The sequence below is a fragment of the Carex rostrata genome, chromosome 14, assembly GCF_964058835.1.
Source record: "Carex rostrata chromosome 14, lpCarRost1.2, whole genome shotgun sequence".
NCBI classification, from domain to species: domain Eukaryota; kingdom Viridiplantae; phylum Streptophyta; class Magnoliopsida; order Poales; family Cyperaceae; genus Carex; species Carex rostrata.
In genome coordinates this window covers 5,740,495-5,765,986 of record NC_135931.1, presented here as the reverse complement: position 1 = coordinate 5,765,986, position 25,492 = coordinate 5,740,495, and the positions used below count along the sequence as shown (strand labels likewise).

The window sequence follows — 25,492 nt, the reverse complement described above, 5'->3', positions numbered from 1 at the left end:
TATCTTTTTATTCCTCTATCAAATACAAGATAATCGTTTTTACTCGAACGAGATAATGGTCATATTTTGATCGATCTATTTTTTTTTCTTTATCAAACATACCTAATAAAATAAGAGTTATATTCTTATTTTATTTATTTTATTGACAGTGCAATCAAATAGTATAATAACCATAGGTATATAAAATAAAAAATAAAAGATAATCATCAGACTTAGTAATTAATTATAAAATTACACCAAATACTGATCAAGGAAAACATTAATTTCTCATATATTAATTTAATTTAGGTGCAAGCAAAAGAAAATTTGCAACGACCATATACAACATCACACACTATCCTTTTTCCTTCTTTAATATGAAAGCGTAGATGCATACCCAAAATTGGTCTTCTCAGTGGATCAAATTGGAGTGACACGACCCACCAAAATTCCTGACAAGCGCATTTTTTTTTTGTTTTTTTCTTCTTTCGGGATAACTAAGAGCACTGTTTAAGTGTTAATTAACTATTAACTAATCAATCAATCTTCGGGACCTAATGCTACATGGCAAGTGGCCACGTGGAACCTCTATTGGTTTATATCGCCCCCAGGTTTAGGGTTTTAAGGCAGAGGATAGGATTAGGATTGAATTCTGGTCTTTCTAGAAAGAAAATCGATTTCTATTGGAGTATTGGTTCTGTTCTGTATCACACTAAAACCACACGTCACGTCATATCTCCTCCTCCTCCTTTTTCTTTTTTTTATTAATGACAGCGCAATTTTGGCTACGTCACTTCGTCCGGAACCAAATCCGGAAACGTTTTTCGCGTGCTCTAAAAAAAATAGGAACCAAAATATTTTGTACGATCAATCTTTGATATTCCAAATCTTCTAATATCAAGTTGGCGATTCAAATCACCATGCAAATATCATAATAGATCCTTTTGTTTATTTTGTTGTTCTTAAATTTTTAAACTATTCTGTTTCAGTAACATATTACTGAAAAAGCGATCAATATGTTATTGTTTTCACAGTCATATTTTAGCGCTAACAATTGAAACTATTCACACGGAAGAAATATTTAAATCGAAAATACTTTAAAGTCAAAATAGGATGTCCACACATCCGAACTCAATATTTTATTGGCCGAGTTCAAAATGCTGATCACGATCCACAAACCGACAACAACGGATCGTCCTGGACAAGACCCGATCCAATAACGCAACAACCCGACAGTTTTGCCGTCTCAGATGAGTCGTACCTCTGTTGTCCCTACCCAATTAAAAGTTTAAAACGCTTCTCAAATCTCAACTACTGGGTAGTGGGGTTTTACTGAAAAATGTAAAGTGGAAAGTGGAGAACAACCAACACTAACAGCCACCTGGCCGAGTTTGTCAGGACGGTTATGTGTGGCCAAGAGCAAAGTACTTCCAATTGTCAAGGACTGTGGCACTGTGTTGTGCGTAGGGCTGGCAAAAAAATTCGTAGTTCGTGATTCGATTCGGATTTGATTCAGGTTTAATTTGATTTGAAATGAGTTTAAATTGAAACAAACCAAATCAGATTCGGTTCAAAATTAATTCAAATCAAACTCAAACCTAGCCTGGTTCGATCGAAATGGATTCGCGAACTTTTATGGTTCGAATCTCATAATAACATCGGCCGTTTATTTACCTGATGAAATTAAAACCCAAGATAGAGAGTCATAATTTAACTTAGCCGACGCTCCATCAATTTCAAATCTCAATAACCTAGTTCTCTCTCTGTCTCTCCCTAACTCACTCTGCCTCTCGCTCTAAAACCTAACCGACGCTCTCGGCGACTGGCTATCTCTCCGGCCTAGACGGCTGTCTCTCCTCTCTCCTCCGCCTTCTCTACCTTTCGAATTCTCACTTCATTAGATGGTCCGATCGAGGGTTTAATCGAGTGAGCACTCGAGGTACGATTACTTGTTTTATTACATATTTCAATTCTTGTACTTAATCTTCTTTTTACGATTATTTATTGTGATGTATTTTTTCATGAACAATTTTTCAACTTAAAAACATTAATTTCATACCAGTAAAAGGAAGTCGTGTGAATTTTGTTCCACGAGAAAAAAATTAATGTATAAACTACCGGTATAATTAGAACTGCTAAAAAATAATTTAGTTCGTGATTTTGTAGTTCACAATTAATTTGATTCAAAATGAATTCAATTCGAAATGAATCAAACCATGTTCAGTTCGAATCTTGTTCAAACCAAACTCAAACTTAAGTTTGATTCGTCGCCACCCCTAGTTGTGCGCGGTTCGCTTGGGAATATGCGACGCACCTCTTCCTCCTTTTCGTGCCAATATTCGCACCACACTGCCTGCGAGTCTGTGACTACGAACCTCTCTCTCAAAAATTAAAAATAAAAAGGAAATAAATTCGCACCGTATCAAACGTGATTCGTCATATTCCACTGATCCCTCCATCCATGACCCAGCGCACAGCGGCCAATATTTAATTTATTATTATTTTAAGTGTTCAGACTGCGCGAGCGAGAGAAACGAGCGAATTTGAAGCAACCCGCTGTCCGGAAATATTGTCGCCTTTGTTTGTTAAATTGGGCGGATAGCTTTAGCTCCTCCTCACTGTACCTCTCTATCTCTCTCTTTCTCTAACACCCTTTCCCTCTTCCCCTTCGGTTCTTTGCGTTCTTTGCATCCCCTTCTCTTTTAATCGCCTTTCTCCTTTCCCTCGTTTTCCTCCTTACTTACCTTCTACCGCCAAGCGCAAACACCTTCTCCAAGTGCTCAGGCTCTCTCTCTTTTTACCGGGTGCTAAAGTCCTGATAGGCAATGGTGACCTCGAGCTCCGCGCCGGGCTCTCTGGAGACACAGACAGCTGGTGTCCCTGAACAGTATGACGTTGAGGTGGAAGCGGAGCACGTGATTAATTGCCGGGGAGGAGCCGTGCTGGGGAAGAAGACCATCCTCAAGTCCGACCATTTTCCAGGTTGTCAGAATAAGCGCCTCTTTCCCCAAATTGATGGCGCGCCCAATTACAGACAGGTAACACCTTGTTTCTTCTCTATCTCCCTCTCTCTCAGTCCGAGTACTTACAGCAGGACAATCTGGATTATCTTTAATTGATTTTGTTACAATGGGTATCAGTTTCGAACTAACAAAAATGGAAAAAGAAAATAAAGTGGGTTATCAGCACAGGGTATTGCCATGTCAACAGCTCCTAGCTAGTATTTTTGACAATTTGAATCCAAGTTTATTTGTAGGTATAGCACATATATCTCAAATTGTTTTGAGAATTTGGAATATCGAAACCAATAGCTTGTCAAATTTAACTTTCATCATAATTTGGATTGGATGTTTTGCTGCCCAGTTGTATTTACATATCAACTTGGAAACATTTCTAAGATCAGGTACCACTTCACTTTAGTGTTTGCTTGAATTAGTTTTGGAAGTTGCATAATATTTTCCCTGGATAACATCTTGTCGTCATGTTATAATTATTTTGGCATGACTAAAGATTGAATATTTTTATGATGGCTAATTACTCAACCTATTTATTTTCAGTTTGAAATTGTTCAATCTTTAGCCTTTTCGCTTTGAACCCTCATAATTCCTGCATATACTGCTGGAACTTATTTCAGTGACGTTATGTACCTTTGGAAACTGAGTTTATTTCACTTCGTTTCTTGTCTTCTTTGGTGTTTAGATTTGAAATGAGGTTAATTGAGGTTTAATTACATATCAATTATTCAACTCTCAACCAAAAATTTCAAAAGGAATATTTTTCATTTGACTTGTATGCGGTAACATAATCAGTAAACGAACCAGCTGACTTAATGCATATACCATGCGAAAAGTCAACTGTCTCTAGACCCTTACATTCAACTGGCTATCCTACAAGTCACCTTATAAAATTGGTTATCTCCTTTGTTTGTTCAAATTTTTGTATATATGATATTAGCTTATTAAGAAAAAAAAAAGACTTGCATCTCCTAATATTGTATACATTTGACTATCTGAATTTGGCAAGTCTTTAAGCCTCTGTAGTAATTAATAAGTTAAATGTAGGTGTGGATTTGAAAAGCTTCTATCAATTGACTTAATGTGCTTCTATTTCTTTTGAGGCATGATAGACACACCCTAGCTTATCTCAGATTGCAGCTGTTGATCAGTCAAACATAATATTTGAGCACATGACTTACAGAAGGGAAGTATTGTTTTTTAAAGTAAACAAAAGTGAAGTTCATTCAAAGATGTCCCTGGAAGTTTTAACACCAACGCAAACTGTTGAGATTTATGTATGTTTATTGCATTAATAGTAACTATAGGGTTATATTGGTAAGAAAACAATTATAGAGAACCGTAGGGTTACGGATGTAATTGTAACGCCTATACAGGTCCAAACGAACAAAGGAATGAAACAATTCTATTTTCTGAAATTTCTACTTGGTATCAAGAGCTAGGGTTAGCGTTTTTTCTTCTTCTCTTTTTTTTTTTTTTTTCCGCTACTGTAGCTCCGCTTCACAGATCAGATCAAGGCAGAGCACCGATCAGCACTGCTGCTGAACCTTCCGCCGCTGCCGCCGGCGGGGATAGGGTCGCCTCCGCCTAGGCCCACCACTGGTAGCCTCCGCCTAGCAACCACCGGTCGGATGACCTAGATCCGCTCCCAGAACCTAAGTTCGTTGCTCCGCCTAGCAACAGTGACCTCCGCCTAGCACTGCTCGGACCGCCGCCCAGCTCTGCCCGAGTCAGCCACCTCTTAGCCGCTAGCTACATGGTTTTTGGTTGATCCGCTACTGGTTTGGATTTTTTTTTAGTTGATCTGTTACTGTTTTTGGTTATTTGAGAGAGAAGGAAAAAATAAAAGGGCAACAGTAACAGCTCCGTTTTTTTTCTCTAGCCGGCTTACCTAAGGTAAGAAGAGTTGTTCTTTGTTGAGTGATTTGGCCGGCGTGGGGGGCCTATACCCCACGATACTCGAGAAGCGGGTTTGGATCGGGCTCTTGATCGGGTTTGATTGGGTTTGATCGGGTTTGATCGGGTTTGGGCTCGAATCTTGATGAGATAGATCAAGATTGGGTCAAGAAAGAGAAGAAGAAAGGGGGAGATGATGTGGATCTCGATCTTAACAGTGTAAGATCGGGTCTAAGAGAGTAATAGGAAGGATTCGGACTTGGATTGATACGTGAGGCGTAGATTTGAGTCGGATCAATGTCAGAGGAGGAGACTGGGAATGCGTTTGCGAAGGCTTGCGCAAAGCTGACCTCTGATGAGATGACTGTCATGGTGCGACGAGCGTTGGCCGTGTACCAAGCTTCTATTGAGAGCAAGCCGAAGGTGCAGAAGGTTGAGCTGCCACCTATCGACATGAGACTCGAAGGGAAGGATCTTGAGGGGTACTTAACTGAGGAGGAGACCCGGATTAGGCTACAGGCTGGGGCAGCAGAACTTCCAGGGGTGAAGTCAGCACTAGCGGTCTCCAACTCAGGTCACACAGGTAACACAGGGTTTAGAGGCGAGCCTCGACGGTGTTACAGATGCAGTGAGGTAGGTCACCTGAAGCAGACTTGCCCTAAGCCACCAAAGGAGAGAGATACAGGTGGGAGGGGGCAGTTTGGGAGTCGCGGCCGTGGAGGTCGGAGAGGTGGAAGAGGAGACAACCGGACACATCTGATGGTTGCAGAGGAGGAAGAAAAAACTGGTGGAGACCTTACAGAGGAGGATCAGGCACTCGTGGAGGCCTATTCTCAGGGACTCAGGAACATGCAGAAGTTGATGGGTGATGTGAAGAGCGTGAGAGATGATGCATCAACCTCTGCTTCATCCAGGGGTAACTTTGCTTCTCTTGTCCACAGCTACAGGTACTCATGATACCCTTGCTCTAGCCTCTATACCCACCACGAGATCACCAAATTGGATAGTCGACTCTGGTGCGTCTCGCCATGTGACTGGTACTGTTGGAGAGTTTTCTTCCTATACTCGCCTAACAATCCCAGAGAGCGTTCAGATCGCAGATGGTACAGCTCAGCCCGTAGTTGGTAAGGGTACCGTAAAATGTACTGATTCAGTGACTCTGACTAATGTGTTGCATGCTCCTTCCTTTCCGGTAAACCTGGTGTCCATTAGTGCTATTATCCGTGAGCAGAAATGCATCGTGACCTTTGATATTCCGAAGATGGTCTTCCAGGAGAAGGGGACGGGACGGATACTTGGGACTGGTACATGGCGTAATGGGTTGTGGTACATGGATAGAAAAGGGATGGACACAGCGCTGGCATCTGTGGTCGATAGAGTGGGGGCAGGAGGATCTGGGGTGAGTGTGGAGGATGAGTTGCTTCTGATTCATCGGCGGATGGGGCACTCTTCCTTCAGCTTACTGGAACGTTTGTATCCATCAGAGTATGAGAAAGCTGACAAACAGAAACTTGTGTGTGATGGATGTGAGTTTGGGAAGCATACAAGGAGTTCATATGTAAGCTCAGGAAGTAGGAGTTCTCATGCCTTTAATCGGGTTCATTCAGACGTATGGGGGCCTTGTCCTACAACTACTGTGAATGGGTTCAGATATTTTGTCTCCTTTATCGATTGTTTTTCTCGTGCGACTTGGATTTATCTGATGAAAAAGAAGAGTGACGCGTTTGCTTGCTTCAAGGACTTTCACAAAGGGATTCAGACTCAATACGGTGCAGTTGTGAAGGTATTGAGGTCTGACAATGGAACAGAGTACACCAATAGGGCGTTTGGGGAGTACTTGTCATCCCAGGGAATACAGCATCAAACCACGTGTCCATACACACCAGAGCAGAATGGAGTAGCAGAACGGAAGAACAGGCATCTCCTTGAGATAACTCGGAGTATGATGATTTCGATGAATGTTCCGAAATATTTGTGGGGACAAGCAGTCCTGACAGCCGCACAATTGATCAATAGAATGCCATCTAGAGTGTTGGACTGGCAGACTCCATGTGTGATGTTGAAAGGAGATAATGAGGGTATTCTTCGTTCAAAGGTATTTGGTTGTGTGTGCTTTGTGAAAGACAATAGACCAAATGTTGGAAAATTGGATCCGAGGACTGTGAGGTGTATCTTTGTGGGGTACTCAGTTACTCAAAAGAGTTATGTGTGCTGGAGTCCGGTAGAGAGGAGATTGTTTGTGAGTATGGATGTTACATTCCGCGAGCTCGAACCTTACTACTCAGAGACTACATCACCCTTTGGAGACTCGCTCGATACAGGAGGTATGAGGCGAGAGGGGGAGAGTAGTAGTGACGGTGAGAGGAGGATGGTGAGTGTGGGTGGTATTCCTTGCCCACTGGTGGATTCGACTAGAGTTGAGCCGGAAAATGAGGATTCGGCTAGGGTTGAGCTGCAAAGGGAGGATTCGGCCAGAGTTGAGCTGCAAAGGGAGGATTCGGCCAGAGTTGAGCCGCAAAGGAAGGATTCGGCAGGTGAGCCGGAAGTTGAGAGAAATAGGCCCGAAGGTGGTAGAACTCAAGCTCAGGGGGAGTCAAGATACCGTGAGGTGTATGTGAGAAGAAATAAGCAGAGTGAGGGTGCCGTGCCTACAGTGCCACCTGTGCCAAGTCCCTTGTCCCTGCCTAATCCAACTCCTGAGACACTCACACCATCCACCTCAGACTCAGAATACACAGGTGCTATGATTCCTCTCTCTACTCCTCCCACTCCCCTATCAGTAAGGACTCCTAGCGAGAATGCGGGCATTCCTCCTGACCGATATGGTTTTCCGCATGAGATTGCCCAGTTTGTCTCTTACTCACACATATCACCGGTACATAGAGCGTTCATTGCATCATTAGACACTGTCTCTATTCCTAAGTGTTGGCAGGTTGCTAAAGGAGATCCAAAATGGAAAGCAGCCATGCAAGAAGAGCTCGAGGCCCTCGAGAAGAACAGAACCTGGGAGCTTGTGTCACTACCACCAGGTAAGAAGGCTGTTGGGTGCAAGTGGGTCTTTACAGTGAAACAGAATCCAGAGGGTCTGATTGAGCGCTACAAGGCTAGGTTGGTAGCAAAGGGGTACAGTCAGACCTATGGCATCGATTATGATGAGACCTTTGCACCCGTAGCGAGCACAGTGAGGACACTGGTTTCCATGGTAGCGAATGGAGGATGGAAGTTACACCAACTTGACGTAAATAATGCGTTTCTTCATGGTGACCTGTTAGAGGAGGTGTATATGGAGATTCCATCAGGGTTTGGCACGAATCAGACAGTGGGTAAGGTGTGCAGGCTCAAGAAGTCGCTTTATGGGTTGAAGCAATCTCCTCGGGCCTGGTTTGATAGGTTCAGGAAGGCTATGGTAGGCATGGGCTATCAGCAGATCAATGCTGATCACACGGTGTTTACTAGACAACATGGTGGTCACATTACTATGCTGGCTGTGTATGTCGATGATATGATCATTACCGGGGATGATGAGGGGGAGATTGCACAGTTGAAGGCAAGATTGGGGAAGGAATTCGAGGTGAAGGATCTGGGACAGCTTAGGTACTTTCTTGGAATTGAGGTGACTCGTGGAGCAGAGGGGATTGTTCTATCTCAAAGGAAGTATGTCCTAAACTTGCTCACTGAGACAGGCATGTTGGGGTGCAAGCCTGCAGTTTCTCCAATTGATGTGAAGGCCAAGATTAGTGCAGACGCAGGAGAACAAGTTGATCGTGAGAGGTACCAGAGATTGGTAGGCAGATTGATCTATTTGACACATACACGTCTCGATATCTCATTTGCAGTGAGCGTGGTGAGCCGCTACATGCATGACCCTAGGAAGGGCCATATGGACGGAGTGTATCACATTCTGAGGTACCTGAAGAGTGCACCAGGGAAGGGCTTGATTTTCAGGCAGAATGGACATATGAACATTGAGGGCTACTGTGACTCTGACTGGGCTAGTTGCCAAGATGACAGGAGGTCCACAGCTGGCTATTGCATGTTTGTAGGGGGCAACTTGGTCTCTTGGAAGAGCAAGAAGCAGCCAGTTGTTACGAGATCAACAGCAGAAGCCGAGTACAGGGCTATGGCATTGGGAGTTGCTGAGATGGTGTGGCTGAAGAGGTTGTTGGAAGAGCTCAAGGTAAATCACGGAGCTCAAATGAAATTGTGGTGCGATAGCAAGTCAGCGATCAGCATTGCCAACAATCCTGTGCAGCATGACAGAACCAAGCATGTGGAGATCGATAGGTTTTTCATAAAGGAAAAGCTAGAAAGTAGACTATTGGAGCTGAGTCATATAGCTACTGGAGATCAAGTAGCTGACTGTCTCACCAAAAGACTTAGCTCAATAGATTTAGAGAGGTTTTGTGACAAGATGGGCTTGATTGATATCTTTTGCCCATCTTGAGGGGGAGTATTGAGATTTATGTATGTTTATTGCATTAATAGTAACTATAGGGTTATATTGGTAAGAAAGCAATTATAGAGAACCGTAGGGTTACGGATGTAATTGTAACGCCTATATAGGCCCAAACGAACAAAGGAATGAAACAATTATATTTTCTGAAATTTCTACTCAAATTATATGTTTAAAAATAATAATGGTTATTATTCTAGATTCAACAACAGGTACTAATAGTTTCCCTGATTTTTTGTGGTATTAATTGTTCAGGCTGGATCGCTACATGTTCATGGTGTGGCAATCCCAACAATGGATGGTATAAGGAATGTGCTTAACCATATAGGTGCACATAAAAGAGGAGCCTTACAGGTGCACGTCCTTTGGAACAACCTCAGAGAAGAACCGGTAGGTTGTGTTAATTTTTTCCATTGACTTATACTGTGTAAGAGCACAGTCAGAGCTTCAAGTACCAAACCGGCAGCTGGGCTGGATATCCACATTTGTATTTGTAGTCGTACCTGGCATAACTTTGGAAGCAGACCTCAAGCTTTTTTTTTTTTTTTTATGTATAGAATCCACTGGCACCAAATTAGAGATGGACCATGACCATACAAGGTCAGTCTGAAGTAATGTATGTGCACTTTCTGGGGGACTTGTACATTTCCCAAGTCCGTTGAAACAAATATGGAACCTTATTGATTATTTCCTGATGTTATTTTTGTCCTCTCTGTTTACCCTTTTTTTTTTTTTTTTGAATTCCTCTGAATAGGTCATATACATCAACGGACGGCCTTTTGTTTTACGAGATATTGGAAGGCCTTTCTCCAATCTTGAGTACACGGTCCGTTGATTAACCATTTTCGATTTTGAGATTAATTAGTATTCAGTCTTTTCAAGCAATCTGCTACTCAATTGATTCTTCTCCAGGGCTGATAAAATGTCTTGACTTTTCTGATAGAGTTTGCAATCTGTTGAAGTCTTGCTCATGCTTATTTAAAATAGTTGACTGATATTTTTATTTTAGCGGATATTCATTAATGTGACTCTATCCAAGAAAAGCAATATCAAGAGTAACCATTTATTTATTTGTTTCTCTTCCGCAACAAATGCAAAATAATATAATACATGGAAATTTCATGTGTGTGTGTGTTTTATTTTATTCAAATGTATAACGTAATAATAATGATATGTACTTCCTTGTTAATTAATAAAATAGATTCTTCTTAAAGAATATGTTATTGTGTACTTTGCTAAATGTCAATTATTGCCAATGACCTTTTTCCATCAGTAAGCTAATTAATAATTAATTTGCACAAAATTTTCTGAATGTTTGAATTGATTGAGACCTGATTTCACAAAAGGAGTGTAACTTGAGTCCATTTCGTATATATGACATTTAAAATAGTGATTGAGGTGTTTTTGTGGAAACAGGGAATTAACAGAGAGAGAGTTGAACAGATGGAATTTCGTCTAAAGGAAGACATCCTTGTTGAAGCATCAAGGTATGCAGTCTATAGTAAAACATGAGTTGATAATGTTGATCTAAACTCAACTGGCAATTTTTATGAACTTTTAGTAATTTAGAAGTTAGGATTTCAGATTTTAGAACCGAGGTAACAAACGATTTAAATCTAGCAAGACCATGAAAGCTCCTACATGCTTGCAGTGTTTTAAAATGCGGTTTTGTTCATACATGCGGAAGGCCACTGCATACCGCATATGCGGATTTTCATGCGGATTTATATATGCGGATTTTAAAATAAAAATTCACGTATATATATATATATATATTCATATTCATATATTTGAATTTATTTTCACATAATTACATAATCAACAATAATTTTTTGACTTTTTTAATATAAATTTTAATTAAAATACAATCAAATTATCAAAACTGTATGGCCGCATATTTCAGTCCGCATGGCCGCATATTCAGATCGCATGGCCGCATATTCGGACCGCATGGCCGCATTTTTAATCCGCACGACCGCATATGCGGCCGCATGGTCAACCGCATGGGCATTCTGAGCACGGCTGCCGACCGCATACGCATATGCGGCCCATGCGGCCGCATTTTAAAACACTGCATGCTTGGACCGCTAACACATTGTTAGCGATCTGAGTTCCTTCTCATAATTTTATCTATACGAGTGCTTTTGTGTCTCCTTTCTTATCAAATCGTCAGATACTCAAGGACCCAAAACAAATAAATTGAATTTAACAAGTCTGGTTTAACTTAGCTAAATCCACATAATACCTTGTGGTCTTTGTCGATGTTTTCCAGCCAACCACTGTCCACTAAGACACAACCTTGTGGTCCCCTCATTGTTTTTACATTTTTGGAACAGATGAGCAGGGCTCATATCAAATAACCTCTTTCTTTATGGACCCAAGAAGTGTGTGCATGATGATACAAGACAGTTTTGACTGAAGTGTGCTCATTCCTTGGTTGTTGTGTAAATAAATTTCACAACGGGTTCAAAATATTTAAGATTTAAACTTTTGAGTTATGGAAATTCAGAAATTTCTTAGCTGTAGACCTGACGAAACCCAGCTTAGTCTGAGCTATTGGTTTAGCTGCGTGTCATCACGGGTCATATCTGTTAGGTTAGTGGACCATGAACTGTCCAGATCTGGTATGGGTCCTATTCTTTTTTTCAAAAGTGTAATATGAAAGAACATATCCACATTTGTATTCCAATAAAAACTTAACTGTGTGTATATGGATAGATACTGCATCGCAACCCTTGGTTGCGATATTTGACTTGTCTCTTGTCTATCAACCTTTTTAGCCAATAGTCAAAGTATCTCATTTAATTTTTAAAAATCCAACATAAACAGATACAGGAATAAGATACTTGTAACTGACGAGCTGCCAAATGGTCAGATGGTCGACCAATGGGAGACGGTTGGAGTGGATTCTATTAAGACCCCGGTGGAGGTAGTTTTCTTTTCATATATACTCTCTCTATGAAATATTATTGTCTTCAAATGGTGCATTGGACTTTGAATGACTAAACTTGAAAAACAATTTAGAAGGTCTGCTCAAATTATTCTTCCCGAGTTTTCTATTGACTTCTGTTGAACAATGAATAATGCTAGTGTTTACTATGCATTTTAGAGTTCTTTAGCATGCCAGTAGAAATTTTTAATTATTTCAAATCTCCTCCTAATCTCGTTCCCAAGATGGTAAAACATGGATGCCAGAATAAGAAATATTTGAATGCAGACCTACCCAATTTGTTTTTTAGAATTGGCAAACCCAGAAACATTGTCTTTTTCCTCCCCTGAGAAGAGAAGCCGTACTCTCTCTCTCAGTAATTTGTACCAAAGTAACCCCCCGCCCACACACACACACACAAAAGCTGTGGTGCCAAGTCTGGTTAAATTTGGCAAACTTACGCCGAAGTCTCTGCACATACAGCGGGAGGGTGGATTTACATTTGTGACATTAAGTGAATTTTCTGTTTAGGTGTACGAGGAGTTAAAGCAGGAAGGGTACCTTGTGGAGTATGAGCGCGTTCCCATCACTGACGAGAAATCCCCAAAAGAAATAGATTTTGACCACCTAGTATGTTTTCTCGCTCCTCGTATTTCAATAATATTATATTCATTGTCTAAAAAAACATAAATTTTCTTCTTAGAGATACTACTTTATTTTTGGTAATTTATCAATGTTAGATGCATCCTGTTTTGGGCATGTTCAGCAAGTGTGGAAAAGGGGAATAGAGGTTCCATTCCCGCTGAACAAGAAAATAATTGAGTGGAATTGTGAAAATGGGAAAAGTGGAAGTGGGTTTGAACATTTGCAGTCAAACCCTTGCTTATTACACTTTGGTCCCTCTATTCCTCCACAAGCCAATTCTCTATTCCACATGGATGGTGGAATAGAGGAATTGGAATTTGCCTTTTTTAGGAGATAGAATTGGCTTGTTTACCGATACTCTTCCACTCTTCCACCATCAACTGAACACAACCAGAACAGTATGAAATATAAAGCTATTCCAAATTCCACTTTTCCTCTATTCTTTCACTATTCCACATGTTGACGAACGGTCCCACTTGCCATAAGCCTGGGAATTTGTTGGCTTGTATAATATATATTGTGCATTTCATTGCAAACAGGTGCAAAAAATATCTCAGGTCAGCATAGACACAGAAATAGTATTTAATTGTCAGATGGGAAGAGGAAGAACAACAACTGGTATGGTCATAGCTACCCTGGTCTACATGAACCGGATTGGCACATCAGGTTAGTTTTCCCTTTCTTATCAAGTGATTCGGTTAAAAACTGGTTATGGCCCAAAGTTTGCGAAAGTCAGGTTTGATATTCCTTGCTGCAGACAGTGGTATCAACCAATTGGGTCAGGTATCACTTGTACCCAGAGGCGGATTTACTTTGGAAGTAGGGGTCAATTGACACCCATTTTTTTTTTTTAAAAAAAATTGTATTTATATATAATTTTCTATATAATTTAGAGTAAAATATCACGGTACTGTATAATTGACCCCCATTCTTCGAAGGAAAATTTTATATGATTGACCCCCATAGTTCGAAAGTCTGCCTCTGCCCCTGCTTGTACCTGTACGTATGTAACTGGCTTGCACATTTGCGGGTTGGTTTCCCCTGATTTGGATCTGACGGGGTTGGACTCTTGGAGGATGTTTGCTTTTGGATTTAATGGGATTTCAAGAAATGTAACTGTTCTTGGATTTGGAGAATAATTTTCTTTTACTAAAAATTGCACCATCATTGTAACAAATATATAGTGTTCCTTTACATGATATCAATTAACAAATTAGTGTGTACCTAATAATATCTACCAAATGACAACATATATGTATTTTCAGACTACATTCATATTTTGCAATGTATTGATTCGTATAGTATTTTTGTATGTAAATCATAGGCATTCCAAGGACAAGCTCCATTGGACAAGTTTTTGCAACTGCAAATTATGTGCCAGACAACACTCCAGACTCGGAAGAAGCAATACGCAGGGGCGAGTATTCTGTTATTAGAAGTCTGGCTCGTGTTCTTGAGGTAAAAAGAAAAACATCTAATACGACAGCATTAGTTACCGACTGTATTGCTAAAATTAAGCTTGGGCCCAATCCATTCGTGTTAGATCCAGATCGTTTTAAGTCGGCTTAGGAATATGTAGGAACAATTTGTTTTCTCAGATGTATAAATCTTTGAAACCTTGTATAATGTATGTTTGTTGGTCATGCTAGGTTGAATTCTATTTCTGGTAAACAAGTGGGAAATAGTTTGCTATATGTTTGATTTTATATAACTTGAAATTCAAGTGGTTTATAAATACAGATGGAAATTTGGATGGCCAGTGCATGAGCATCAAATTTTCATTGCTTCATTGTCACCTTCTATTACCTATATATGGTTGGCTTCATTTCATTATCTTTTTTCCATTTTTAATGTTGGTCTGTGTTCTTATGACAGGGAGGTGTTGAGTGTAAGAGGCAAGTGGATAAAGTTATCGACAAATGCGATTCAATGCAGGTAAGGTAGCCAGCATTTCTTTCTGAATAGATTGCCACGGGTAGTAATCTTGAATTGACACCCAAGATAGGTTTGTGTTTAGATTTGTCAGAGTAGTATTCTATGAAGGATTGTTGGGATACAGAATTGAGTCATATTGCACAATTTGATCTAGAACTGTAAGATTATGTGGCAAGTGAGATGCTTATGTTTATATATTTTTTTGAAAAGTAGTGGAATTAATTCCACCGATTTCTATTAGAAATCAGAACGACCAAGTATAAGTACCTAAAGCAGGAACTTTTAACTCAGCCGGCAGTACATCAGTTATAGTTACAAAACATCAGCAAATCAGTTCTAAAGCTGCACAAAAATACACAGTTTTCCAAACACACAATCAAAAACTATATAGAGATGCTTATGTATATAATAAAATCAGATTGATTGTATATTTTTTGTTTGAAGGTTAGTTGGTGATCACCAAGATGGTTCGCATATTATTCTCATTAGCAGTTAAAACAGTAAATTGATAACAGTAGATAAATTTTTGTTGTTCAAATGAAAAACAAAAATGATATTTCAACAAATGTGTTCATCTTTATTTTGACAAATCATAAAATATCAAATTGCTTGTAGTTTATTTTCATAAATAGCAAGTTTGTTATGAGAATAAAGTGATCCTAAGAAAATGTTGATTGTAGAATAGTTTGTTTTTTGTTTTTGTTTCATAATTATGTGAGGCTATGAGATTTGTATTGGACTTTGTATTGCAACTATCTGGTTAAAAATTCTTTGAAAGTTTCCTTAGGTTTTCCAAAATGAAGTGATAGAGTGTAACATTTTAAGGTCAAGAAACCTTTTTGGCAATTTATTTTACTCTCAGAAAAATAGACCGCTATCTCATCGCTTCCAAGTTCTGCCATGCATAGCCAGTCTTGACATCAATTAATACTGGATTGAACCAATTTAATTCTTTTGATTTTTACTGAAATTTTGTCTTTTAACAGAACCTAAGAGAGGCGATTGCAACATACCGCAATAGTATCCTGAGGCAACCAGATGAAATGAAGAGAGCAGCATCACTTTCCTTTTTCGTGGAGTACTTGGAGCGATACTACTTCCTTATTTGCTTTGCGATCTATATCCACACCGAAAGCTCAGCATTACGATCTGCTTCCTCTTGCAAGAGTTCTTTCTCCGACTGGATGAAGGCCAGACCTGAACTTTACAGCATCCTCCGCAGGTATATATTTATCGGGTTGGGTTGGGTTGGGTTCAGGTCTGGATTTTGGGTTGGGTCACAGGGGTTCATATCAGTTTTTGCTTATTGCTTTGTTTTTTTAAAGGACTAAGTAAAGATAATTATCCTTCTTATTACAATAATTGGTCTTCTTGATCTAATACAAAGTTGTGTCATGCCGGTTGCGTCACTTGCACATCTACAAGCTTGGCCCTGATGATTTTAGCAAGTTATTATCTACAGTCTGGTTTGGCCTCCTTTTGTAATGATGCCGTGTGTTTTTTGCGTAGATAACCTCTTCAAAATTAATTTAAAATAGGACTAAAAAAAGAATGATTATTTTAAAATTGTATTGCCTGGAACGATTGTAACCTCACATATGTTTGAAGTTGTTGATTATAGGTAAATATAAAGGGAATTCATATGAATATGCAATAATATTTATGGCAATTTTAAAACTTCTGGCTATTTGAAAAAATGCAAAATCTTTGTATGTAATTTTGTGAACCCAAATATAAGTATGTTAGAACTGAACAGTAGGCCTAGCACATATGGTGATGGGCCTCTCGCTACAGAGAGATGCAGGTTCAATTCCCCAAGAGGCATCTAACAAGAAATGGATATTGGGGTTAACAAAAGCCCTAATTTAAAAAAAAAAAGTGTTAGAATTGAAATTAGTAAGGGTGCTATGAAGCAAGATTTTGAAACCTAGTGTAGTTAATTTTGGCAAAGTCTCATTCTACTTGTCTTGGTTATTAAATATAGAGTAACAACTGTACTAAATGCAGATTGCTAAGGAGAGATCCAGTGGGTGCATTGGGATACTCAAGCTCGAAACATTCTCATGCAAAATCGACAGAGCCAAGTCATCTGGATGGTGTCAGTCGTCCTTATGATATAAGCACAGTTGCAGCCATGAGAAATGGAGAGGTGCTTGGCAGTCAGACTGTTCTTAAAAGCGATCACTGCCCAGGCTGTCAGAACCTCAACCTGCCCGAGCTAGTTGAAGGCGCCCCTAATTTTCGAGAAATTCCTGGGTTTCCTGTGTATGGTGTTGCAAACCCCACGGTTGATGGTATTCTCACAGTTATCAAGAGGATCAGCTGTAGCAAGGGGGGGAGGCCAGTCCTTTGGCATAACATGAGAGAAGAACCAGTTGTCTATATTAATGGCAAGCCTTTTGTGCTTCGCGAGGTCGAGAGGCCATATAAAAATATGCTCGAGTATACAGTTAGTATTTCTTTTGTTCCCTCAATGGAAATTTCTAGCTTTTCTGTTAATAAACATGCTTATATGTATCCATTATGAATATAAGTTCATATGAAACTTTGAGATTGTGGAGGAGTTGTGATACATGTTTTACTTATTTAGGATCTGTTAGGATATTATAGTCCCGTGTACCTTCCAAGAAGATACCCTTCTTTCTTATTTTTCCCATTCCTATGCTTTACATAAAAAGATCTACTATTCAAATAAGTAACAGTAAAATATGTTTTGGTGATGGTAGGGAATTGGGCGAGAGAGAGTCGAAAAAATGGAAGCCCGACTAAAGGAGGATATCTTGCGTGAAGCTGAAAGGTATGGCGGGGCCGTAATGGTGGTACATGAGACAGACGGTGGTAAGATTTGTGATTCATGGGAACATGTCAAAAGGGAATCAGTCCTGACACCTCTTGAGGTCTACAAAGGTTTGGAATTGGCTGGTCTCCCAGTGAAGTATGCACGTGTGCCCATAACTGATGGTAAAGCACCCAAAAGCTCAGACTTCGATACCATTGCTCTTAATGTTGCCTCAGCCCCAAAGGATGCAGTATTGGTCTTTAATTGCCAGGTTTGTCGGTTTATGGTCTCTCTTTAACTGTTTGATATTTCCATATTTAGTAGCCATGTGTCTTGTGATAATCTGTTGTTTCATTGTTGAGATTTTTGAAAGAAAAATGTGACATATCACAATAGAGCTATGTTACCCTGACACTCCTAGGAAGCCATCGTACCCGTGTCCGACACGTATCCGACACCGACACGCCTCAGACACGCGTACGATACGTATCAGACACGCTAGCTGGCGTGTCCCTACCCTCTTGACACGGTCTCCGACACCTTGTTGACCCCTGCCGATACGGCTGGAAATTTCTGATACGGGGGGATACGCCTCAAGAGCATTTGATTTTTACTGTGAACCGCGCGTGAACCGAGTCCATTTCATTTTTTGTGTGAGCTGCAACGAAATTGGCAAAATTAAGTGGCTTCAGCGGGATTCGAACCCAGGTTCGAAAGGATCCAAAGCCGCGCCTTTACCACTGGAATAGAACAACTTTGTTGTTATTATGTATTAGCTTATTATATATATAACTTATATTGCATACTTATTCAGAATTTTTTATATTTATTTTATATAATACAAGTGATGAATTAATAATATAATTAAAATAATATATAATAGCCGTGTCGTATCCTTTATTTTTGAGAATTGCTGTGTCGCCGTACCCGTGTCGTGTCCGATACGATACCCGTACCCGTATCCATGCAACATAGCAATAGAGCAAATGCTATTTCTGATAAACATATGGTTTAAAATAACATGTCATATCTTTCCTGTTTAAGTATTGGCTTGAAGCATTTAACTTCATGAATACTTAAGAACAACCATGAAATATTATTAAGCAGCATTCATTTTTTTTCCTTATTGTTGTACAGATGGGTCGTGGTAGAACAACTACAGGGACGGTGATTGCATGTTTGCTGAAACTAAGAATAGATCACGGGAGACCTATCAGGATGGAAATAACTGACAACTTCCAGCCAGAAGAACGAGATGTTGAGAGTTCATCAAGTGGAGAAGAAACCATCCGCAGGAATGAGGATGAAGAATCAGATACCGGGTCCCCTGACACAAAATTAAGCGTATCACAAGAACATGCCAGCCACCAGAGCCAGCATCACCCATTTGGAATTGACGACATACTTCTATTGAGGAAGATCACAAGACTGCTTGACAATGGGATAGAGTGCCGGCAGGTGCTGGATGCCATCATCGACAGATGCTCTTCCTTGCAGAACATTCGGGAGGCTGTCTTGCAGTATCTGAAGCTGATAAATCAACAACGTTTGGAGCCACGTGTCAGGAGGGTTGCACTGAGCCGTGGGGCTGAGTACCTGGAGAGGTATGTCAAGTTGATCGCTTTCTCAGTATATCTGGGGAGCGATGCATTTGATGGGTTCTGTGGGCAAGGGGAGATGAAAATGTCCTTCAAGACGTGGCTGCATCAGCGGCCTGAGATCCAGGCGATGAAATGGAGCATCAGATTACGCCCTGGCCGGTTTTTCACCCTCCCCGTAATCTCTCTCTAGAAAAAAAATCACAAAGGAAGCATGAAAAAAAACAAGTTTATCAAAAGCTCTTGATAATTGTTAGCTTATGTTTTTGCAACAGGATGAGGCAAAATCAATGCAGCAATCTCAACATGAGGATGTGGTGATGGAAGCAAGAGTTAGGGCACGTCATGGTTCAGTTTTGGGAAAGGGATCTATACTCAAGATGTATTTTTTCCCTGGGCAGAAAGAATCCACCTCCATGCAATTTCATGGGACACCTCATGTTTTCAAGGTTTATTTTCTTTTTCTGAAATTCACTGTTTTTAATCTAACTTTCAGGGTATTGCTTACCATCTCGTCCTCGTCTGTACCTCACTGAGCTTAAAGTACCTTTTTATTTTGTTCTGCTTCTCTTAATTTTATCTGGCCAAAGTGGGAAGAGGAAAGTTACCCGTTCTATACTGATAACTATGCTACTCTGTACCAGTCAGGCCCTGTATAAAAGCATTTCAGGTTCACATTTTTGCTATATAAAGAGAATATGCTGGACCAGATGATACTCGAGAGTAATTTTGTACCTAAGAGAATTGTTTTTTACTGTGTTCTATTTGCTGATACCCTAGATTAGTTGAGGTTTAAATATTCACTGCTATCAATATAACCTAAATATTCACTGCTATCACTAACACTTGGTATGGAACCTATGGTTAATATAGGTGGACGGGTACCCAATATATAGCACAGCAACTCCAACAATAGAAGGTGCAAGAGAAGTACTAACTTATTTAGGCGCCAAAGACAATACAGTAAAGCAAAAGGTTGTGATCACAGACCTCAAAGAGGAAGCAGTTGTATACATTAATGGGACGCCTTTTGTTCTGAGAGAACTAGATCAGCCCGTCGATACTCTCAAGCATGTTGGCATCACTGGTCCCTTGGTGAGCTTTCTTTCCTTCGACCTGGTTGTATGGCCTTAAATACATACAGTTTCTTTTTCTTTATTTTTGACCCTACAAGGCTTCAATTATCCTGGAAATCCTGTGAAGCTAGAAATATCTCATATGACCTTGAAAAGCATGGTAATCCCTCGAAATTTTTTGAAATATTAGTTCATAACTACTCATAGAAGGGGAAAAAAAAGGAAGGGATTTTGTGATCTTTGGCAAAAGTTGGGAAGGTTTATACTTCAGTATCTACATGGTTTCGTTATTTTTTTCTTTTTAATTTTTTTGATACGTCTTAGGAAACTTCTGTTAGCATGGTTCATTGTCAGTTAGTTATCTTAAATTCCAGTGACCAATGTGTAGGTTTGGCCATGGATTAGGCTGGGTTAGGAATATGCATAGTATCATCAATACTAAATAAATAACAGGCTGGGTTAGGATGGGCTGTTTGATGAGATCTAATTAGACAACCAGCCATAGATAAAGGGATTACAGTTTTGTATTTTTTTTCCCCTGACTTAATGCGGAATTAAATTTGGTCCATAAGCTCAATGTTTTGGATAGTTTTTTGGTTGTCACATAAGGTTGTCAGGCAAAAGAAAAAGAAGATTGGGGTAGAGGCCATGCAAAGACAGCTGTAACCCATAGAAAGGGAAAATATATAATGCCCCCTGCATTACCCCCTCCAGTTCACCACCAACCGAAGCTTGGTGTCAAAGGTAACGCTGCCAGCGTATTAAAGAAAATAGGACATTTTATCTTGACAGCGCCAGGGGCGCAGTGGGGGCAATGTTGGGTGTGCTGCATCAGAACTCTAAAAAATAACATAAAGAGGCAGGAAGACCTTTTTCAGAACCCTAGATATTAACGAAACAAAGATGGGTATGGTGTGAGAGAGTCGGCAGAAAAAAAGAAAAACGAGAAAAGAGGAGCCTTAATTTTTTAAACCCTACCCGCCTATTTTGTTATTCGTGTCAAGTAGATCTGTGCTATTGCACAAAGGGTGAATTAGGAGCTGACTGCTGCAACTCCTGGTCAAATATTGATGGGCCGGTGCGAGTCAGCACCATATATATACTGGTCCTTACCAGTATGGTACCAAAATCTGAGACTTTTTTTGCATCAATTGGTGAGTTTTTTGTTACCTTACAATGGAGGAAGATGGAATTAATAGTTACCTTTTCAAACCTCAAATTGTAGAATCTCCTCCTATACAAATCGCAGATACCATCTCCCAATCCATGGTATTATCCCAATCCATGGTATTATCTATTGAACTCTATACTCTAGGGGAATATCAATCATCACGGTATCTCAGTCTTGGTTGACCACTTCTTTGGAAGGGTATCCTTGGTATTAGATGTTATTTGTTTTTTTCTTTTTCAAGTTGCATTGGACCAAGTTGGAATTTTAGATCTAGATTGGGTTTGGATCAACCTGATTTCATCAATTTTAGATCTGGTTTTGGCCTCAGTCAACCTGATTCAGCATTAATGGTTGCTTCTATTTTAGATCTGATTTCCGCTTCCATCAAACCTGATTTGTGGTCAGTGTTTGCTTCAGTCATTGATTTTTCAATATTTTTTGGTTGTTTCGTGTTAGATTATTGTCAGGCCAAGCTGGACCTAAATTTGAGTGTGTGTGAATAAAGTGTACGGCAAGATTTATCTGACATAGGATTCTAGTGACTCATTTATGAGTATTGACTAATTTGTTCCTAATTTGTCTCCACTGCTTCACTGCCCATTATAACAGTCTTATGACAAAGATTCAATAACCAAATTTGCTTGTTTATATAATTTTTTCAGGTCGAGCACATGGAGACCAGGATGAAGGAAGACATCATCTCTGAAGTCTCCCAGTCAGGAGGCCAGATGCTCTTGCATCGGGAGGTGATTAGCACAGTCTCAAACAAATCAAGCGTAATTGGTTACTGGGAGGACATTTCTCTGGACAATGTCAAGACGCCTTCAGAAGTATTTTCTGATCTGAAAGAGGAAGGCTTCGACATTGAGTACAAGAGAATTCCTCTGACCAGAGAACGGGAGGCAGTGGCTTCTGACGTAGATGCCATCCATTCTTGCTTGCTCGGGTATGTCCTTGCTAACCATATCATTCCATGCTTGTACAGAAGACCTGTGTGGTATATTACAAAAAGCCCATTTTAGGAATTTTACTATAGTTTTGACAAAATCATTCTTCTTAAGCCTTCTTTAAAACCTTAAAGGTCATGTTTGGGGATGGGTGAGGGATAAGGGGATAGCTCTTATCATCGTGAGAGTGTTGATAAGAGTTATCCCCTTATCCACTAGACATGAGGCTACTTAAGTCAATTAATACTTGCTAAAATACACTAGTGGTTATCAGCACAAAGAAACTAGATTCATTTTTTGCACCCATTTAAGCTTGAATGAAATTCTGTTTTGCTTAGGGTGTTAGAACATTCCATAGGACTATCACGGAGAGAAAAAAATTAAGGGAAATACTAAAGTCACTGTCACTTGATTAATTTTCTAATTTAAGTCACGAAACTCTGCTAATTGTACTATATGCACGCATGTAGGGGTGCGAGATATCTGTTTATTTCGCACACAGGTTATGGCGGGGTGGCCTACGCGATGGCTATCAGTTGTCTCGGGCTTGGCGCTGATGGAAAGTTTGAGACGGAGCACACCGCAGAGACGCATTTTGTGTCAACCTCACTGGCTGCAGAAACCAGTTCGGCCTGTGAGAATCAATCTGATGACAATAAAGATGCTGCCGGTTTCAGACAAGGTGACTACCGGGATATTCTGAGCCTCACCAGGGTCTTGGTCCATGGCCCCGAGAGCAAAGTAGAGGTCGACTCCATAATTGATAGGTACCTTTTTTTCCCTTTTGGTCAAGTAATTGAATTAGTTTTGCTTTCCGGTTATTGTATATCCTATGTAAGAATTGGAGGATGATTCCGTTGAACTGGTGCTTGCTTGGGAATTGTGGGTTTATTGGGTCTGGAGTGTTCACACATCACAATTGATTCTGAATTGCACAATTAAGGGTTAGTTGAGGACTATTGCCGATTTAGGCCATAGTCCCAAGGTTTGAGGAACTGGTGCCACACCGGTCATGTATGAAAACGAGATAATAGTTTTCATACCCTTGTATTGAATGAAATAGGAAGTAAGCTTTATGATAACTAATAGTTGCCATTTTGTTGTAACTCTTCATTGTTATAAATTAGAATCTGATAGAAACTATTTTTAATCATGTACTTCGTAGATGTGGGGGTGCTGGACACTTGAGGGATGACATTCTCCAGTATAAGAAGGCACTGGAGAAGTGCAATAGCCATGATGATGAGGCACGGTCATACCTCATGGATATGGGCATCAAGGCTCTGAGGTTAGTCAATACCTTCTTCCCTATTGCAAAAATGTGTATGGTCCACTACCATAATGTACAGCCAATGTGGTATTTGTTTCATATGGACCATCTGTTTGGCCAACTTATACCATTTTCTGCTTCTTACTGTCATCTTGGTGGTTGATCATTAATTTTGTTGGCCTTACTATGTCAAGTAGAGGCAAAATTATGTTATAGTGATAATATGAACCTGTGTTGGATATATCTGGGATGATACTTGCTTGATACTGCAATTAGACATATATAATTGTTAGTGGGACAAAAATAAATATTAGCATAATACCTAGTGACTAAAATTTTGATTCTACCATTGAAATTGATAATTTATCAAAATATATAATTTTTTTTAATATTCTGCAGGAGGTACTTCTATCTGATAACATACCGGTCGTACCTCTACAGCGTATCTCCTAGAGAAACCAAATTCACAACATGGATGAAAGCACGACCTGAGCTTGCCCACCTCTGCGATAACCTGAGACTCGATAAATAATAGTCTCAAGTCCTCTTTTTGGCCTACTGACGCCATTTTTTTCCTAACATGAAAAAAAAAATAGGCATTTGCGGCAAATTGCATTCTGTTGTATATTCTAATAGTATGTCTATGGCTTATCAAAGAGGAATATGTAAATAAATCAATAGATATTTCATTAGATATGTGATCTAGTCTATGCTTTTGTATAGTTACCCGTTTTTCATATACGGCTGTTTGGATTTTCTTTTATTTTTTATTTTGGTTGACTTGCTTGTGTTTCTAAAAGAACATAAAAACATAAAAATGTGCCATAATTAAGTTAATTAATATCATTGATAAAAGGGAAGGAACTATGAAAATTACTCAAGGCAACCACATCAGCTTGATATTTCCTTGAATGTGATCCTGCCCTATTTTTACAAAATTTCACCAAACCCGTTGAAGTGAAGAGGATGTGCAGCCAAGTATTCCTTGAACGAGCAATCCAGCACTAAACCACAGCACCGCAGAAGAATAACTGTACCTTGATTCTTGGTAGAGAGCAAGGGTAGAAAAGAGCTTTTACCTCAGGTGAAATCACAACCTCAGGTGATCCGGGACAGGACCTGTATATCTAACGGTTCAGATCAATGACTTCTCCCTCAAACTTTTGGCAGCCCAATTTGTGCGATCGTCCATGCAACGAGTGAATTTTGATACTATTACGGGTCAGAACTCAGAAGTACATTGCTATGATATGTAAAGTGAACTGTCGCAGAAAATCGTCCAACCTTTTGCGTTCCTGCGTTCCTCCCATAGTGAAATTCGCATCCTCTGATAAATCTCACATTTTGCGTGACATATTGGAAAATCTGAACCGTTCAAATACTACACGAATCTCAAAGCTCAAATAATACTGCCCCTGCACTATCCCCGAATAGGCACCGGACAAGTCGGTCACGCAAATTATGAAATATCTGAGAGGATACGCTGATACGCACTCGTATTCGGCGGGGCAGCATTATTTATGTTTTGAATTCGGGTAGAACGTATTTGAACGGTTGAGATTTTCCAAAAAGTCACGCACGCGGAGATATAATGCGAATTCCTACGGTGGGTGCTACTTTTACCGATCACGAACGAACTGAATCTGGGTGCTACTATTACCTATCAGATTCTATAATTGATTAAATATTATTTTAAATACCCGAGATAATTCTAATGTCTTTTTTTATGAATTAATTTATTTAATTTGTAAAACATAGCAATATGTGTAGGAATGAAATATGGTATCAAAATTGAATCAT

The 25,492-nt window shown here is 39.8% G+C and overlaps 1 protein-coding gene across 4 annotated transcripts; it reads left to right on the top strand.

Annotated features, from left to right (window-relative positions):
- The first annotated feature begins 2,489 nt into the window (after positions 1 to 2,489).
- On the top strand, positions 2,490 to 24,431 carry LOC144565876 (metal ion-binding protein). 4 transcript variants are annotated; one of them, XM_078315732.1, is made up of 19 exons: positions 2,490 to 3,017; positions 9,598 to 9,732; positions 10,097 to 10,168; positions 10,759 to 10,829; positions 12,172 to 12,271; positions 12,803 to 12,901; positions 13,456 to 13,582; positions 14,241 to 14,374; positions 14,792 to 14,851; positions 15,838 to 16,073; positions 16,859 to 17,300; positions 17,578 to 17,901; positions 18,768 to 19,406; positions 19,504 to 19,677; positions 20,102 to 20,323; positions 22,138 to 22,421; positions 22,893 to 23,189; positions 23,588 to 23,710; positions 24,092 to 24,431. In XM_078315732.1, the coding sequence occupies exons 1-19, from the start codon at positions 2,805 to 2,807 to the stop codon at positions 24,222 to 24,224; spliced, it is 3,885 nt and encodes a 1,294-aa protein (XP_078171858.1). In that variant the 5' UTR covers positions 2,490 to 2,804; the 3' UTR covers positions 24,225 to 24,431. The 4 variants fall into 4 exon arrangements, with proteins under 4 accessions (XP_078171858.1, XP_078171860.1, XP_078171859.1 ...); XM_078315734.1 differs by lacking the exons at positions 2,490 to 3,017; positions 9,598 to 9,732 and adding an exon at positions 9,798 to 9,942; XM_078315733.1 differs by lacking the exons at positions 2,490 to 3,017; positions 9,598 to 9,732; positions 10,097 to 10,168; positions 10,759 to 10,829 and adding an exon at positions 11,693 to 11,937.
- The last annotated feature ends 1,061 nt before the right edge of the window (positions 24,432 to 25,492 follow it).

Bases quoted from the DNA above. Each gene is read 5' to 3' on its own strand.
- LOC144565876 (XM_078315732.1), top strand. From the start codon at position 2,805: ATGGTGACCTCGAGCTCCGCGCCGGGCTCTCTGGAGACACAGACAGCT. The intron at 12,902-13,455 runs GTATGTTTTCTC...CATTGCAAACAG, and splicing joins AAATAGATTTTGACCACCTA to GTGCAAAAAATATCTCAGGT. The intron at 13,583-14,240 runs GTTAGTTTTCCC...TGTAAATCATAG, and splicing joins GAACCGGATTGGCACATCAG to GCATTCCAAGGACAAGCTCC.